The sequence below is a fragment of the Ursus arctos genome, unplaced genomic scaffold (genome assembly GCF_023065955.2).
Source record: "Ursus arctos isolate Adak ecotype North America unplaced genomic scaffold, UrsArc2.0 scaffold_3, whole genome shotgun sequence".
NCBI classification, from domain to species: Eukaryota; Metazoa; Chordata; class Mammalia; order Carnivora; family Ursidae; genus Ursus; species Ursus arctos.
The window spans coordinates 99,073,483-99,091,250 of NW_026622985.1; the positions used below are offsets into that span (position 1 = coordinate 99,073,483).

Genomic DNA, 17,768 nt, shown 5'->3' on the forward strand with positions numbered 1-17,768 from the left:
ATGGAAGTGATGAATCACTAAATTCTACACCTGAAACTAGTATCACAGGATATTAACTAGCTAGAATTTAAATACAAATTTGGAGAAAAGAATAAAAATCAAGCATCGTCTTACTGTGTCAGTGGTTCAGGGGGTTGACACGTGGCCTGTTAGGAGGGGGAGGTCCTCCTTTCACAAGACTGCCAGCTCGTAAATGTGGGAGGAATGATGAAGGTAGGAAATCGTCATTCACAGCCCCCCCGAAACACCTGGTTCAGGTAAGGACCCTCAGTGGATGCTAAACTCATTCCAAGGAAGTTTCTGGGGTATTTTCCTGGTGCCCAAATATCACCTCAGAGAAAACATGCCTGGCTTGACGGGAAAACGCTTGTGTACCGTGGAGGAATCTGGGGGCCGCCGTTTCACCTACAAATCCACCTTAGAGTCCTGTCTCACCAGCAGACAACCAGACGCTGTAGACAAACGTGTTAAATCATTCCGTGAGGAAACAGTCCAAGTCCAGGGTGTGGAGGAGTTCACACCACAGCTGGCCTAATATAGGGAAATAACTCGGAGCTGTTCTCCATTAGCAGAAACTCAAGAGACATAATCAAGTATAATTATGATCCTTAATTTGATCTGAGCAGGGAGAAAAAAAAGCCATAGAAGATATTTCGAGAAGGAAGGAGGAAATCTGAATATGGCTTGGGAATTCAATGCTATTAGAAAGTTGCAGCCATGTTTGTTGGAGAGAATAAGGTTGTTGCAGATATAAGGAGGGTATACTTTTGGAGACGCACGTGTAGTATTCAGGGAGGAAAGAAAACGATACAACTTATGTGTAAATATTTTCAGCTGAAAAATTGAAAGAAGGCACCAACATGGCAAAAGTGTTAAGGTGAATTGGTACTTACATGGGCATTCACTGAAGTCCTTTCTCCTTTTTTGTAAGTTTAAAATTTTTCATAAAAAGGAAGCAGAAAATAAAACGACAAAGCCCCTAATTCCGAGGAACATACAATAAAGTGGGGTGGATATAGGAACTGTCGCGCACGCACTATGAATGGAGATGCTGTTAGGCAGAAAGCCCAACATACGCAGGGAGCAGCCTGGTGTGGACTCCAACCTGGGAGGTCCCATGCGCAGCCCCTCACAGCGCTCGTGTCGAGACGGGGAGGCTCTGGTGTTTCCTGGAAGATGCTCGCAGGCTTTGCAGCACCGCTGAAGTCAATATGTGTGTTTCAGGACAAAGGAGCCAAAGCGTCCCAAAAATTTTTAAAAATGAATGTTCTATACTACTCCTTTTTTCTGGCTTATATCACAAAGATTGTGAGCTGGGCTGTCTGGGGCTGAAATGGGTGGATAGATGGAAGAAGGCGGGTTATAAATTCTGTGGGCTTCAAATCATGATCACAAATGACACCACAACATCCACTTTTACAGCTTGGGTAATCACACAGACATACGCTGATCCCAGCCTGGAAACGACTTGGAAAAGTAGCTATAATTCAAAGATGATGTTTAGGGGATTTGAATTTCACTAGTTTTCATCATAAGATCTGAGATTGCCCAATTTTGTCTTTGATTAATGGACTGCCCAGATAGCTTTTAAAAATCTTTTAAATTTCCATTCTTCGTATGGGGAACAATTTTTATGTGCTTCAAGAGAGTCATGTTTAGACTTTTAAACAGCTTATTATACTGAAACCCCACTCAAAAACAAAGCACTTTTTTCCATATTTAACATTGACAACCTTATGCTTATGTGGCTAAGGAGAGAAATAATTTATTTGCAGACTTAGGCTTTTTTTTAAGTATTTATGTTTAGTGTTTTAAAGATTTTATTTATTTGTCAGAGAGAAAGAGCAAGAGAGAGCACAAACAGGAGGGAACAACAGAGGCAGAGGGAGAAGCAGGCTCCCCCGCTGAGCAAGGAGACTGATGCAGGACTGGGGATCATGACCTGAGCCATAGGCTTTTTTTTTTTTTTTTTCAATTTTTTTCACCTGAATCTATCATAAAAGAAAATATACAGGTAAGAGGCTTTACAAGACAAAAAGATTTAGGTTGGTATAGAACAAGGAAATATCAGCTAGGAAGTCCTGTGCTAATGACATGTTTTTAAGGATATTTATTATTTGTTTTATAAAAATACAAGACTCCTTGAAGGGCTTTAAAGTGATTATAGTATAATGGTTCCTTTATTTAGTAAACTTCTCTTAGAGCAAATCAACCACAAGTATTATCAAAAGTGTCAAAAAAATCTTAAAAGACTCTGAAATGGGCAAAAAGACCACTGAGTATCCTTGTGGTAGAATATTACACGGTGTAGGGCCCCCCCCCCCCCCCGGGCTGTTTGCCTCTTTAGATGTCTACTCCTATCACTGTCTTTGAGTTATTTTAGGACTGTAAGTTGGAGAGAACGGATAGCCACGCAAAGGATTCTTGCCAGGCAGGTGCAAGTAATTCCTGCCTACTGGAGCTGCCGTTGGCTCCCTCTGCCCCACCGCCCTCCACGGAAAAAGCCAAATTTGCGCCAAATTCACCCCAGCATTTCTGACTGCCTACGTGTGTGTTTGTCTTTAATTTTCCTCTTTATATTTTCCTACTCCTCTCCTTAATTCCTGAGAAAAATAAAATTGTTGACCCATGTCTATTTTACATTAGTTTAAAATCATGAGCTTCTTGATTTCTACCTTTAAAAAATTCTTCTTCAATTAAAGTTCAGTATGTGCAAGATACGGACAAAATTCCACAGATGGGCTATGAAAAAAATCACTAAACTGTCAAAAGTGATGTTGGACGGTGCACTGGGTGTTATACGCAACTAATGAATCACGGAACTTTACATCAAAAACTAGGGATGTACTGTATGGTGACTAACGTAACATAATAAAAAATTATTATATATTAAAAGAAGTGATGTTGGCTACCAGTTTGTCTAGAAATGAAGCAACGTGAGGTTAAATATGCTGTTTTTTAGGCTACCAAATTTTATCAAAATCAGTTCTTCTTTGAAAGTCCTGAACGGTTAGCGGATTCTGAAATTCATTGGTCAGTGACTGATGTTACTTATGTCTCCAATACAGAGATTTTAGCAAATCAGTAACTCTCAAAAAAGCTATATCACGTGGTCTGCGGGCTATGATTTTAATCAAAGTGCTAAGAGCTGAGTCAGTGCTGAGCTCTGGACACACTTCATCAACAGGGGTCTACGACTTTGCTGTTTCCCAGTACAAATAGAGAAGACAGACTTTTTTGAATAACCTGTTCGTCAGCGGGCATTATGCGAGGGCAGCAGACTCCTGTGGAAAGTAAACTCAGGTTTTACGTCAATATTATTTCCTCTGATGATCACAATAGGACAAATTAGCAAATAAAAGTACTTCTGTCCAGTTTTCCCAGCACCATTTACGGAAGAGACTGTCTTTTTTCCATTGGATATTCTTTCCTGCTTTGTCCAAGATTAGTTGTCCACAGAGTTGAGGGTCCATTTCTGGGCTTTCTCTTCTGTTCCACTGATCTACGGGTCTGTTTTCGTGCCAGTACCGTATTGTCTTGATCACTACAGCTCTGTAATGTAACTTAAAGTCCGAAATTATGATGCTTCCAGCTTTGCTTTTCTTTCTCAAGGTTGCTTTGGGCTATTCAGGGTCTTTTGTGGTTCCACACAAATTTTAGGATTGTTTGTTCTAGCTCTGTGAAAAATGCTGGTGGTGTTTTGTAGGGATTGCGTTAGATGTGTAGATTGCTTTGGGTAGTATAGACTTTTTTTTTTAAGATTTTATTTATTTATTCGACAGAGATAGACACAGCCAGCGAGAGAGGGAACACAAGCAGGGGGAGTGGGAGAGGAAGAAGCAGGCTTCCAGCGGAGGAGCCTGATGTGGGGCTCGATCCCAGAACGCCGGGACCACGCCCTGAGCCGAAGGCAGATGCTTAACCGCTGTGCCACCCAGGCGCCCCTAGTATAGACATTTTTAATACCAGTTTCAGAGTAAGGGCTCAATATCAATGAGTTGCTTTATTTATTTATTTTTTTTTTTTTTACTTTTGGGAGTTCCATTATGGATTAGTGAACTGTTTTATAGATTCAGTGTGTTTTAATCAACTATGGTATTGTTTTTCTGTTGTTCAAATTTTACCAGCTTTGGACCTGAGAGCTGTCCCGCTGGTTCTGTCTTGTCCATAGTGCCACAAGGGTGTTGTATAAGTAATGACCGTACACCCTCAGTGACACACAGAATAAGCACTTACCTTTCACACAGCTGGTTGTCAGCTGGTGGGTGGTTGACCGACTCTGCTTATCTGCTGCTGGTTTGCTCCTGGGGCTGGACGACCAGCTGGCCCCTGGCTGATCTGCAATGGCCTCTTCTCGGTGACTGGGTAACTCAGCTGTGCTCCACATCTGTTTCTCTTCCTGGGGCCAAAAGACTGGGCCAGACATGCAGCCCCACAGCCAAGGCAGACACGTCAGACTGTGCAAGGGCGCCTCAGGTGTCTGCTGGTTCCTATTTCAGTGACCCATTCAAGGCATGCATCTGAGCCCACAGTCACGAGAGGAGCCTGGCAAAGCTAGACACGAAGGCCATGGGCGGGATGGGGTGAAGAATTAGGGCCATTTTTGCAGCCTGCAGTGGTCATAGGGTCTGTGTCCCCATCAGTCCCTGAAAACTACCTTGCTTCTGGGCCAGTGAGATCTTCCAGGTTCACATTGTACTTTGTGTACCTTGGATCTAGAAATGCCCATTTCTTTAATGTTCCTGTTCTTTTTCCTGAGAATGGTGTCTGGACACTCACATCTGAGTATCTGAGATAATCATGCACTTAGACACCTTCTGGGGACAAAAGTAGCAAACAAATACTCTAAAAAAAATAAGCAAATCTGTGTCTGCATTGATATTTCTGACACAGATTTAACTGTACGGGGTTTAAGCTTTTAACTGAACATAATGATTTGAAATGTAGATCTCTTTTCTCCTATAGATAAACATCTCACTTTCTCATAACATTAATAGAATTGCTTATGTGCTTGGGATCACGTCTTATAGCACACTAATTACCATCTGATTGGCAGTTGTAATTGTACGTGTCCTTAAGTCGGGAAGCATGGCCAACTCATGGTGCATACTGATTTTGTTTAGTGCGAAATGGTATTTCTGGACGATAAGGTGGATGCTAGGGATTACAGATCAGTTTTTATATTTTTTTTAATGTTTTTTTATTATATTATGTTAGTCACCATACAGTACATCCCCGGTTTCCGATGTAAAGTTCGATGATTCATTAGTTGCGTATAACACCCAGTGCACCATGCAATACGTGCCCTCCTTACTACCCATCACCGGTCTATCCCATTCCCCCACCCCCCTCCCCTCTGACGCCCTCAGTTTATTTCTCATCATCCATAGTCTCTCATGTTTCATTCCCCCTTCTGATTACCCCCCCCTTCTTTATCCCTTTCTTCCCCTACCGATCTTCCTAGTTCTTATGTTCCATAGATGAGAGAAATCATATGATAGTTGTCTTTCTCTGCTTGACTTATTTCACTTAGCATTATCTCCTCCAGTGCCGTCCATGTTGCAGCAAATGTTGAGAACTCGTTCTTTCTGATAGAAGAGTAATATTCCATTGTATATATGGACCACAACTTCTTAATCCAGTCATCTGTTGAAGGGCATCTCGTCTCCTTCCATGATTTAGCTATTGTGGACATTGCTGCTATGAACATTGGGGTGCATATGGCCCTTCTCTTCACTACATCTGTATCTTTGGGGTAAACACCCAGTAGTGCAATGGCTGGATCATAGGGTAGCTCAATTTTTAACTTTTTAAGGGACCTCCACACTGTTTTCCAGAGTGGCTGTACCAACTTGCATTCCCACCAACAATGTAGGAGGGATCCCCTTTCTCCACATCCTCTCCCACAATTGTTGTTTCTTGCCTTGTCTATTTTTGCCATTCTAACTGGCGTAAGGTGGTATCTCAGTGTGGTTTTAATTTGAATTTCCCTGATGGCTAATGATTTTGAACATTTTTTCATGTGTCTGTTATCCATTTGTATGTCTTCATTGGAAAAGTGTCTGTTCATATCTTCTGCCCATTTTTTGATTTGTTTATTTGTTTCTCGTGTATTGAGTTTGAGCAGTTCTTTGTAGATCTTGGATAGCAGTCTTTGATCTGGGGTGTCATTTGCAGATATCTTCTCCCATTCCGTGGGCTGCCTCTTAGTTTTTATATTTTACGACCACCATATGGATGATGAATTTCTTGGGAAACACGTTGTATGCCATGTGTTATAGGAATCCATGAGTACAAGTCATTTGTACCTGAGAAGAAGATGAAATCAGCAATAAATCGGGTAGAACAGTGTTTCTATTAGCAGTTACTACAAATTAAAAGAAGATAAAGCAAAGTCAGATTTACTCTGCAGTATGTGTCTGAAATTAAAGTCTATTCCTCTGAAGCTATTCTTTGTGATACTTACAGAATCACAGATACCGTTCAAGACCAACATGCAAGTCATACTTGGCAATGAGAACTACATATCTCGATTGCTAAGGAATCTATAATACCAGAAAGCCATATATTTTATTTTATTTTATTTTTTTAAAGATTTTATTTATTTATTTGACAGAGATAGAGACAGCCAGCAAGAGAGGAAACACAAGCAGGGGGAGTGGGAGAGGAAGAAGCAGGCTCATAGCGAAGGAGCCTGATGTGGGGCTCGATCCCGTAACGCCGGGATCACGCCCTGAGCCGAAGGCAGACGCTCAACCGCTGTGCCACCCAGGCGCCCCAGAAAGCCATACATTTTAAATTGTTTTCATCATGGGAAAGACCTTTGAAGGTTTCTAAAAAATATATTACTGTCAGGCAAAAATAAGCATCACGTGAAGTCAGCTGATATATGATACTCAGAGGAAATGACTGGAATGTTATCTTATTTTTGGAAGAGCAAGAAAAATCATGTGTGACATTGCTACATATTTTTCTATCACAATTTGGGAAAAAAAGACAATGAAAAGCAATCATCTTCCTTGTGCTAGCAACCAAGGCCGATTCTTTCCTTCTTTAATTATTTAGCTTTGAAGAACAACTGAAGTACACAGAACAGTTAAATTCATGGTATATTTTAAATGTAGCCTGCTGAATGCTCGACATATGAAAAGTACATAGCAACAGGTGATGCGATGCAAGACTTTCTTGGGGAGATCTTTTCCTAAAGACCTCACGCTCTGTGTTTCTTAGAATCCCCGTCGAGCCTGGCCTTTCAGTTTCGCCTGCCTGTCCTCAGAGCATCCAGACGCACTTTGCACTCCCCTCTGGGGCATCTCACTGCACTACAGCGAGGGAATAAAATAGCCATCCCAGAATCTCGGGAGGCACAGAAGGCATAATTTGTGAAACCACCATCCCATGCCTCCTTCCTGTGACCTCGTGGGCCCGGAGCAGCCTCTCTCACACAGCGGGTCTGGTGACTGTGTCACATGCACATTGCATATTTGGTGAATCGGACACGGATGGTGTTAATTTGGTGAATGCATCATGCATTTTGAGCACCTGGTTTCCTGGCAGTCATTATACTAGGTTTTAGAGGTAGAGAATCAAGAAGGTGTGGCCTCTTCCCTTGCATCAGGCGCTCTCGTGGGGAGACAGAACAGCCAACGAAGAAGAGCAGGCTGCCTGAGCATAAAGCAGGAGGAGTGGGGAGCGGAGCGGAGACGGGCGAATCCTGCCTGGCAGAGTCATGAAAATCTTCGCAAAGAAGAGGCCTTTGTGCTACGTCCAGACAGAGCTCCCCTGGCAGGAGTGGGAGAAGGCGCTGCAGGCCGCGCAGTGGCCTGAGGGGTCAGGGAGGCATGGAAGGCAGGACACGGTGGAAGCTGCGTAACGGGGGGTTGCAGCAAATTAAAATGGGAAGAGGACGGGGGCGCCTGCGTGGCTCAGCCGTTAAGCGTCTGCCTTCAGCTCAGGGCGTGATCCTGGCGTTCTGGGATCGAGCCCCACATCAGGCTCCTCTGCTATGAGCCTACTTCTTCCTCTCCCACTCACCCCTGCTTGTGTTCCCTCTCTCGCTGGCTGTCTCTATCTCTGTCGAATAAATAAATAAAATCTTTAAAAATAAATAACTAACTAAATAAATAAATAAATAAATAAGATAAAATGGGAAGAGGAACCCAGGCCAGAATGTGAAGGACTTGAATGTCAGGCTAAGGACTCTGGCCAAAGCAGTCTCTGCCAAAGGACTCAGGGAAAAAAAAGTTTTAAAAGACGGCGTGTCCTTGTGTGCTCAGAGCAAGGAGCCAAGGGAGCGCGGCCCATGGGGAGGCCGCTGGAGGCGTCCACGGTGAAGGTGCTGGCAGTCAGACCCGGGGCCGGAGCACTGCAAGCCAAGAGGACGAGGTGATTCGAGAAGCCTTCAAAGGCGGTATGCCCAGGTGCGGAATGGAGTATTGATGATGAGAGATGAAAAGGAGGCAGAGATGACTCCCAATCTTCTACTGAGACAAGAGTAGCCGCTGACCCTGCTGAGAGCCGGCCCCGGGCCAGGCACTGTGTCAGGCTCATCTCAGGTGTTACGTCCATTACGGCACTGAATGTTCACACGTGCAATTTAAGGCATATACCATTACTTTGCCTATTTGGCAAAAGAGAAATGATTTTTTAAAGCATTATTAGGGATAGGAAATGCAGTTAAAAATAAATCTTGCAAATCACTAAGAAGATAAAATTCTAAACTTTCACTCATCTATTAAGTTACAAAATGTAACTTTGTTTTATAACAAAATCTGGAGGATAACAGGAGTGAATCCATCAATCCATCATCATACTAGAAAATTTCAGTATGGTGTTTTTTTTTTCCTTAAGAAAAGGTGAAGCGCACAAAAAATAAGCTAGAAATGAGGCAATTTAATGATACAACCAGATAGTTCATTTAAAGACCATATATAGAACCCTGCATCTTACAATTAGAGAACATCCATTACAAAAATGAATCCATCAGGCTATAAGTCAGACTCAACAAATTTCAAAGAATTAATAATATGAATTTTTCTAACACATGTAGCAAATTACAAGTCAATAACAAAAAGATAAAGAAGAGTTTTTCGCATACATTTGCAAATTAGAAATTCTAAGTAACTCCTAGGTTGAAGAAGAAACCATGACAGAAACTAAAAATGCATAGACCAAAGCAGTAATGAGCATACTGCCCGTTAAAACTTGTGGACTCAAATAAAGACATAATTAAGGAAATGGATAGCACCAGTTGTGATTCTGTTAGAAGAAGAGAAATGCTGAAATTAAGCTAAGTGTCAAACTTAAAAGTTAAGAAGAGGGGATAATGAGACAGGACAGAACAGGGATTAATAAGATAGAAAGCAAGGGCCGGTGGTGGCTCTGACCTGGGAGCCACATATGCAGGGAAGAGAATCAAAGCAGTTCAGTTGCAGGTAAATATCTACATCGAGAGTAAAGCTGCTGGCCCAAGTTGGCAGTCCGTGCCTAGCAAAGAAAATTACCTAGTGTGGAGCACAGGAAACCACACTCATTAGACAATATTAACAAACCCCAGAGTGTCCAGAAATTGATATCCATAATGTCTAGGATATAGTGCAAAATTACCCTACTTAGAAAGAACCAAAAAAAAAAAAAAGTAACATACTTTCAGCATAAAAGAAAATTAATTGAGTCTGACCCCAAAAGAAAACAGATTTTAGAACTGACAGACAAAGATCTTAAAATATATATTATAATTATGCTTAATGAATTAACTTGAGCATGTTTTCAATGAATGAAAATCTCAGCAGGGAAATGAGAAATCTCCGCAGAAAAATAGAAGCAGTAAAAAGAACAAAATGGAAAATCCTAAACATAAGAACACAGATATGGAAATCTAAAAATGCACGGGATGGTGTTGATAGTCAGATAATCATGACAAAAGAAAGACAAAGAGGCTTTCATGAGAGATCATTAGAAATTATTCAAGGTGAACAGAGGAAAAATAAATTTAATGAACAGAGCATCAGAGACTCTTAGATAATATTAAGTTTGGGGCGTCTGGGTGGCTCAGTCATTAAGTGTCTGCCTTCGGCTCAGGGCGTGATCCCAGCGTTGTGGGATCGAGCCCCACATCAGGCTCCACTGCTGGGAGCCTGCTTCTTCCTCTCCCACTCCCCCTGCTTGTGTTCCCTCTCTCACTGGCTGTCTCTCTCTGTCAAATAAATAAATAAAATCTTTAAAAAAAAGATAATATTAAGTTTGCCAATATATGTACAATTGGAGTACTGGGAGAGGAGATGGATAAATAGAAAAAATATCTGGCAGATTAATGGCTAAAGATTTGACGAAGACGTAGATTTGCAGATACAAGATACTCCTCACCCGGAGTAAACACAGAGAAACCCAGTGAAAAGTGCGTTGTAGTTGGGCTGTTGGAAACCAAAGACCACAAGTCAGTCTCGAAAACAGCAAAAGAAAAAATGCATTAGAAATGTCATATGCAGGGAAATAACAATTCAATTAATAGCTGACTTCTCGTTAGAAACCATGGTGACCAGAAAAAGTGGAACAAAATTTCAAGAGAAAAAAAAAATAAAAGCTATCAATTTAGAAATCTATATTAAGAGAAAATATTCTTCAGGGCACCTGGGTGGCTCAGTCAGTTAAGTGTCCGACTCTTAATCTCAGCTCAGGTCTTATCTCAGGGTCGTGAGTTCAAGCCCAGGGTGGAGCCTACTTAAATGACTAACTGAACATAATAAAATAATAATAAAAATAATAATAATTTAAAAATAATTTCTAAAATTAAAAAAAAATTATTTTTAAAAAGAGAAAATATCCTTCAAAAATGAAGGTTAAACCAAAGATGTTTTCAGATAAAACCAAGTTCGAGGACTCAGTTGCCAGAAACCAAACGCCTAAAGCAAGATCTCGGAAAATGACACCTGGTAGAAACTCAGATCCTTGATGAAGTATAAAAAGCATCAGAAATGTCAAATAATGGGCAAATGCGAAAGACGTTTTTTCCTTTTTGACTTCTTCTTCTTAATCTCTTTATCAATGATATACTGTTACAAATCATAATTGTGACACCTTGTGGAAGGTGTAAAGTTTCTAGATGTAATCCACATAACAATGATAACAGCACGGGACTGGGCGTGGACTGAAAACCTGACAGATTCCTGGATTTCATGAGAAGTGGGACATTATTAACTCATTGCAGACTGAAAAGTGGAGTATATATTCTAATCCCTAGGACTAGCACTAGAGGAAATGCAAAGAAATACAGCTAAAATAGGGAAAGTAAAGTTCTGAAAAGTATGCGACAATGAAATAGAAGACAGAAAAAAAAGAGGGGAGTGAGAAATGGAGGAGACAAGTGGAAACAAACTACACACACACACACACGAACCGACCATATCAGCAATTTCTTTAAACGTGCCTACGAGACATTTACGAGGATAGACCATATTAGGGACCACAAAAATGTCTTAGTGAGTTTTAAAAGACTGAAATCGTGTACGGAGTACTCTTTGATCCAGCGAATTTAAATTAAAAATCTATAAAAATGAGAGGGCGAGAATAACTTTATATACTTGCAAATTAAACAACGTGTTTCTAAATAATCATTGGACCAAGCAGACATTGCGGGGAAAATTAGAAATAATTTGAACGGGATAATAACATAACTCAGCATATCAAAGTTTGTGAGATGTAGCTAACACCATCCACAGAGGGAAATTTTTAATAGTAATTTTTGATAGTTTTATTAGAAAGGATGGAAAATCAGACCAAAGATCTATGCTTCCATCTTAAACTGGAGAAAGAAGAGAGAATTAAAACCAAAAGCAAGTAGCAGAACAGAATAAAAAAGAAAAGAATGTAATTCCATGAAATAGAATAAAGAGCAGTCTGCAGGGTGTTGTCCGCTCCGCCACTGATTATTGTGTGAGATGCCGGACCATCACACTGGCTCCGTATCACCACCTTCACTCAGAAAGACAGTGTTTCTTGTCCCCACTGTGCGCCCGCCTCCCCACCAGCACTCCTGTCCTTCAGAAAATGTACTCTCCGGTCGCAGTCGGTACACACGCCTCCGTGCCTGCAGATGTGCCCCGACGCCCGTGGTGATCAGCCTAGGTGCTGTATTGACTTCCTAAGGGCTATTCGAAATCTCCGTTGGTCATACAAAGGACCACCGTCACCGTCACTGAGGATGGGGCGTATAGACACAAGGATGTGCGTGACCAAGACACTGCCAAGTCCTGCAGGGGTCGCAGGGGAAGCTGTGGGGTAAGGGGAAACAGTCTTGCAGGATATGGACGTAGGGGGAGCAGGTGTCCACGTACAAATCTCACGCAAGCTCCAGAGACAGGCGATCATTCTCCTTCGTGCCAAGTATTGCCTCTGCTTTTTGGTAGTGAGTTTCTTACTCTGCCCTGTGTGTCTACGTTGTGTGTCCTACTCAAGAAAGGTCGAGAATGTCCTCAGGACTTTCTGGGCCTGCACCCTCGTGCCTTATGTGTCAGTGTGTGGAGTAGGAGAAAGACTCAGGGAGAAGCTTCATGGGAGGTTATGTGGCAAGGAGCTGAATATCCTTTTCCAGATTAAAAGGACCCTTTGATGAAACACAGGATCTACTTTTGTCAGAACTAGTTGATTCCTTTGCTGAAAGTGTCCGTCAGAAGCCTACTGAGTCCCTTAATGTCTCGTGTTTCCTCTTTATCTCCTCTCTTGTAGATAAAGAATTCATCTACAGAGAGCACAAAGGAAGTGTGATCCTACGGAACGTTGAAACAAATATTTCTACAGTGTTAATAGAAGGCAAAAAAATTGTAAGTACTCTCTCTAATGACCAGGATAATTTCAGTTTTCCCTCCTGCAAGTCAATAAAGCAGAAAATGACTTTGGGTTTCAACTTTCAGTAGCGCCGAGCAGAAGCAATAAACTTGTAATACTACAGCCTGAACAACTAAAGATAATGTGAAATTGAAACCACGCTAATTTAATAAGATGAGAGCAGTTTCTTCCAGCGCGAGGGACGTTTCTCCGCAGGTGTTGGAGACAAGTGTTGCGTACCATATAGAATTGGAAGATAACGTCCTAAGGCTTTAGACATTTACAGAACAATTGCTTTAATGCACAGAGAATACTTCAGGAGGCCTTGCTCAATCTCGTTTTTTTTTAAACTCCTCTCCACACGCACAGGGAATATTAATTTAGGCACTGACTGTGTTTGCTCTGATGACATTAAGGGATATTTATGCTTTAAAACAGGTATTGAGTCGATATTAATGCCACTGCTTTGGAATCTGGGAAAACCTGGTTTTCCAAAGATTTAAGTAACGTTAAGATTCGGAGTTCATGTACAGCTGAAGGTATTTATTAAAGACATTCACCGAAGTTCTGCACCAAAAATCAATTTGGAGAGAATTCTCTTTTTTTCTTTTACAGTACGTTTATGCTCATCATTATTAAAGGAGACCGTCAGCTTTAGGGAGTGTGTTGCTTTCTTGTCCGATACACGAGGATTCGGAATCAAAACAGTCATTACACACCTCTGATGTGAGTCAGAGACACAGGTGTCCTGAAATCCTCGAATGCAGGCATTAGAGGAAAACTGCAGAAAAGATTAGTCAGCTCCCTGGTTCTACAGATAAGGATCCAGAGCCCAGAGCTGGGGAGTGAGCTTTTCAGGGTCCCACAGCCGGGTGGTGAGCCCGTCCCCCAGCCCGTGGAAGTGCGGTTCTACCTCTTCCCCCCTCTTCGAGAACATTCAGCTCCCTAAATATTTTTATTTCATTTATTTTTGGTGTAAACATACTTTATTCTTTAAAAAAAAACACTGAGGTTTAGTATTAAATGGATCCTCCCTTTACCCAGACTGTCTGCTGGTATAAGGGAGGCCTGGCAAGGTCACATCATGCTGTAGTTCCCAGATGATAGCTTTATTGAATTAAATCGTGTTCTGCAAAGTGAGACCCAAAAAGAAGGAATGCGCATGCATTTTTGCATTGAAAAATCTTCTTTGGTAGAATTACTCCCCTAAGAAGATCTCACTCAACCCACTTAAAAATACTGAAATTGCACAAATGGTTTTGTAATATTAATCGAGTGGAGAAAATGATCAGATGGTTGCTGAGGGTAAGTGCGTTTTAATGTCAGCATGTTATCCCTGCGTCTGTGAGGACGTCAGGCTAGTGCAAGCCAGGCGCCCTGCACACGGCTGCACTTAGTAACAAAATACAGGAACAGGAACGGTCTTCTCTTTCTCAGATCAATAGCTTGTGACAGATCATGTATTTTAAGTGAGGTTGTTTAAGCCAAATAATAAGCTGACTTCAGAAACCAGCTTAGGTAAGAGAAAGGGAAGAGCTCCCCTGAGAATTGGAGGGCTGATTCCATACGGTGCAGTCTTTTCCTCCTCAAGACGCCGTACTTCACTCCCGTCACCAGCACCGACGGATCATCAGATGCGCACAGCCCGACGGGTGCTGGATCGTGCCTACTTTACTCGTGTCTCGAAGCTCCATTTAAATGCTCCTGTAAGCAAACCTCAAAGGAAGGAGAAAGAGGAAGTCGGTTCGGGGCCCGCACCGTCATCCAGGATGCAGAAGGCCGTGCTAGGGTTCCGCCGAGCCAGTCGTTACAATTCTCGTGCCTCAGGTGGGCCATACTTTCTTGCGGCAGCCTAGAACGTGGGTCTTCCGTGAGATGCCCCGTGGACCGGCTTTCTCCTGTGGGTTTTCTTGAGCAAGCGAAGCATGGTGTTGTGAGGGGGAGTTTGCAGGATCGTCTGCACCTGGAGTGGGGGGTCTTTGAGTGAGAACATGGAGCCGCGGCGCTTGGGCGTTCTGTCCTCTTGCCTTTCTGATGACTAGCTAGGGGGGTTCTTCTTATTTGAAACCCAGAAGCTTTGAGATCTGAAACTGGTGGATCTGAAACTGGTGGAGAAACAGACATGGAGCTGTGCGTGCGGTGGTCAGCAGGATTTTGAAATACTCCCTGCAACCTTGACCTCTGACCCCGCTCTCTTTCCTTCACCCCCAGCAGACCCTCACACACACAAAGTCACATTAGGGTGTCCACACCTGTTTGCCTGCCGCTTCCTTCTGGTCCTTGGCTTCCCGCGATCGGCTCTTTCCCGGGACGGATCAGTGGAAGGGGGTGCGAACAAAGGCAACCACTACGCCCATCCAGCAGAAAAGCTTTGAAGAGAACAGAGTAATCACGGACCCGTGTTCAGCACTCGACTGTAGCCACGGGCCTGCACTTTGTTCAGTAGCAACAGGACCTCGGGCCAGCTGTGTAAGTTCCGCGCGCCTCCATGGAGCGTTGTAAGGACTGAGTGACGGGTTACATGCCACATGCCGGAATGTGGGCACGAGTCACGTGTGGTTCCAGAGCGTTAGGCTGGACCAGAGAGCCCGGACGGCTCAGAGCTCAGGCAGGGTGAGTGCGTGACCGAGTCAGCTGTAGCAGGGGGTAGAATCTCCACCCCGATTTTATTTAAAGATTGTATTTATTTGTTTGACAGAGAGAGAGAGCACAAGCAGGGGGAACAGCAGAAGGAGAGGGAGAAGCAGGCCCCCCACTGAGCTGGGAGCCAGATGTGGGGCTCGATTCCAGGACCCTGAGATCATGACCAGAGCTGAAGGCAGATGCTTAACCGCCTGAGCCACCCAGGCGTTCCCCACCCCCCAATTTTTTTTAACTCCTTCTCTAGAAGCGTTCAGGCTGGGCTGCTTCCCAGGCAGCGTCCTCGAAGCTACCCACTGGTAGTAGGAATTATAGCAAGGGACGCTCTCTCGAATTTTCAAAAATAAGAAATCAAACCTAATCTGACTTTCATTTGAATTACATATTTGAAATCCCAGGAATTCCAGGACATTACATTTTACTCTTATTTTTAAAATAATTTAAATGCCCAATGACGTATTTTATTTTTATGCGCCTGGAAGACTCTTTTGTCAACAAATTAACAAATTATGAAAAGGTCTTTGTTATGTATTCCATTTTTCCCTGAGAAATGAAACACTATAGATATGTCTTTGGCCCAAACTGGGTCTTCGGATATTTGGGCAAGGGCTGCCAGGTTCCTGAGAAACCTTATGAATCTTTTCTCTACTGAGGAGAATACTGATTTTTTTTTTCCTTCCTTTCTTCGTTTGCCATCTGTCTATCCGTCCATGCTATCATCTATCTATCCATCCATCCGTCCATCTGTCCATCTATCCACCCATCGATCTGTCCATCTGTCTATCCATTCATTGTGTTTGGAAAGCAACTTGGCAATACATTCAAGATTAGTAAAAATATTTATGCATTTCTTCTCACTCCAGGAAATTTTTCGTAAGTAAAGAATCTAAAAAGTGAAAATATTTGAAGCTAGAGAAGTAATTGAATATAAGTAGATGAAATATGTAGCCAGGAAAAGAATAGTTATGAAGATGGTAGTAATATGGAAATATGTATGATGTTACCTTAAACACAGAAGAATACGACGTTACACTTACACTTCAGTTAACAACTGCCCGCGTGGTCTCTGTGCATTGAGAAGGCTAGGAAGTGCTCACTGCACTGTGCGAAGAGCTCGTCTGGTTGGGTGGGGAATACTTCGTATAATATTTTTCGTGGTGATGATTTCCATAAGTGCCATTTCAAGGCCCTTTATTCAATAATTTTAATCAGATTTTTAAGAACTCAGCATCACGTTTCAAAGAGATTAGACTTTCTCCAACAATGACTGGAGGAACCGCAGACAGTTCTGGAAGTGGTTGGAAGGGGAAACACGTGCACACAAAATTGTCCTGTTGCTCTGCTTATGTCAGGTTTTCTTACTTTTTATGTCTTTACTTGTTTAATTACTAATCTACTTGTTTTAATTACTTATTTAAATTACTAAATTAACATTTAAATAAAAAGTCTTTTTGTTTCTTTAATTTATGCTCCCCTTTGATTTTATATAATCACTAGACTGTAGAATTTGAATTTTTATCTGTCTCTAAAAATTAATGAATTCTGACTCCTCACAGAGGGGGAAATAATTACAAGTATTATTAGACCCATTCCAGAATCAAGAGGAATAATGGGCTCGCGGTGCTGCGGAGGAACTCCGGAATTTGTTGGCGATCAGAACGGGAGACCACTTTTTTTTCCTTTTTTCCTTCATCCAGGGCTTGACTTTCACAGTTACTAGTTTTCACTTCATTCTGTTTCATTTAATTTCCATCAAGGGCTTCATGAGCCTGTGGTCTCACGTTTGGAGGAAGAAGCAGCCCACCTGCCTGGGCTGCTCCCATGTGCCCTCTGCAGAGCCCCCTGTGCGGACTCAGGATGCAGGGCTCCCGCAGGTGGGCTCCGCAGGTGGGCTCCGCAGGTGGGCTCCCGCAGGCGGGAGGGAGCCCCAGCCCCTGGCTTGTGGACCTATCCCCCACTTCACATGCTCTTATCCTCCTGCTTTGGGTGACACTCCTCCCAGCAGACCAGTGGCTGGACAGAAGCAGGCTCTCGTGGCCAACAGGCATTGCCAACCCAAGGCTGGCTGCACTTCGCACCTGAGTACAAGCCAGGAAGAGGAAATAGCCTTGTTTTTGTGTATAGTTGAGAATGCAAAAGACACCCCAAAAGCCCCACTGAACTGTTTTGTTTGACCCACAGAGTGGTTTCTACAAACTGGAAATCCACGTTTCTGGTTTCTAACGAAAAATAGGAGTATCTGGCCGCAATGGGCTTCGTTTTCTCACAGACGCAAACGTTGGCTGGTGGGACAGGTAGCAGCTGTC

General features: G+C 42.7%; 1 protein-coding gene across 2 annotated transcripts in view; it reads left to right on the forward strand.

Moving 5' to 3' along the window:
* The window catches only part of DPP6 (dipeptidyl peptidase like 6), an 883,822-nt gene that overhangs the window by 602,064 nt on the left and 263,990 nt on the right, over positions 1–17,768 (forward strand). For both annotated transcript variants that reach the window (XM_044392285.3, XM_044392287.3), the window contains exon 4: positions 12,724–12,818. In XM_044392285.3, the coding sequence (XP_044248220.2) occupies positions 12,724–12,818 (95 nt within the window). The remainder of the gene's footprint in view (positions 1–12,723; positions 12,819–17,768) is intronic.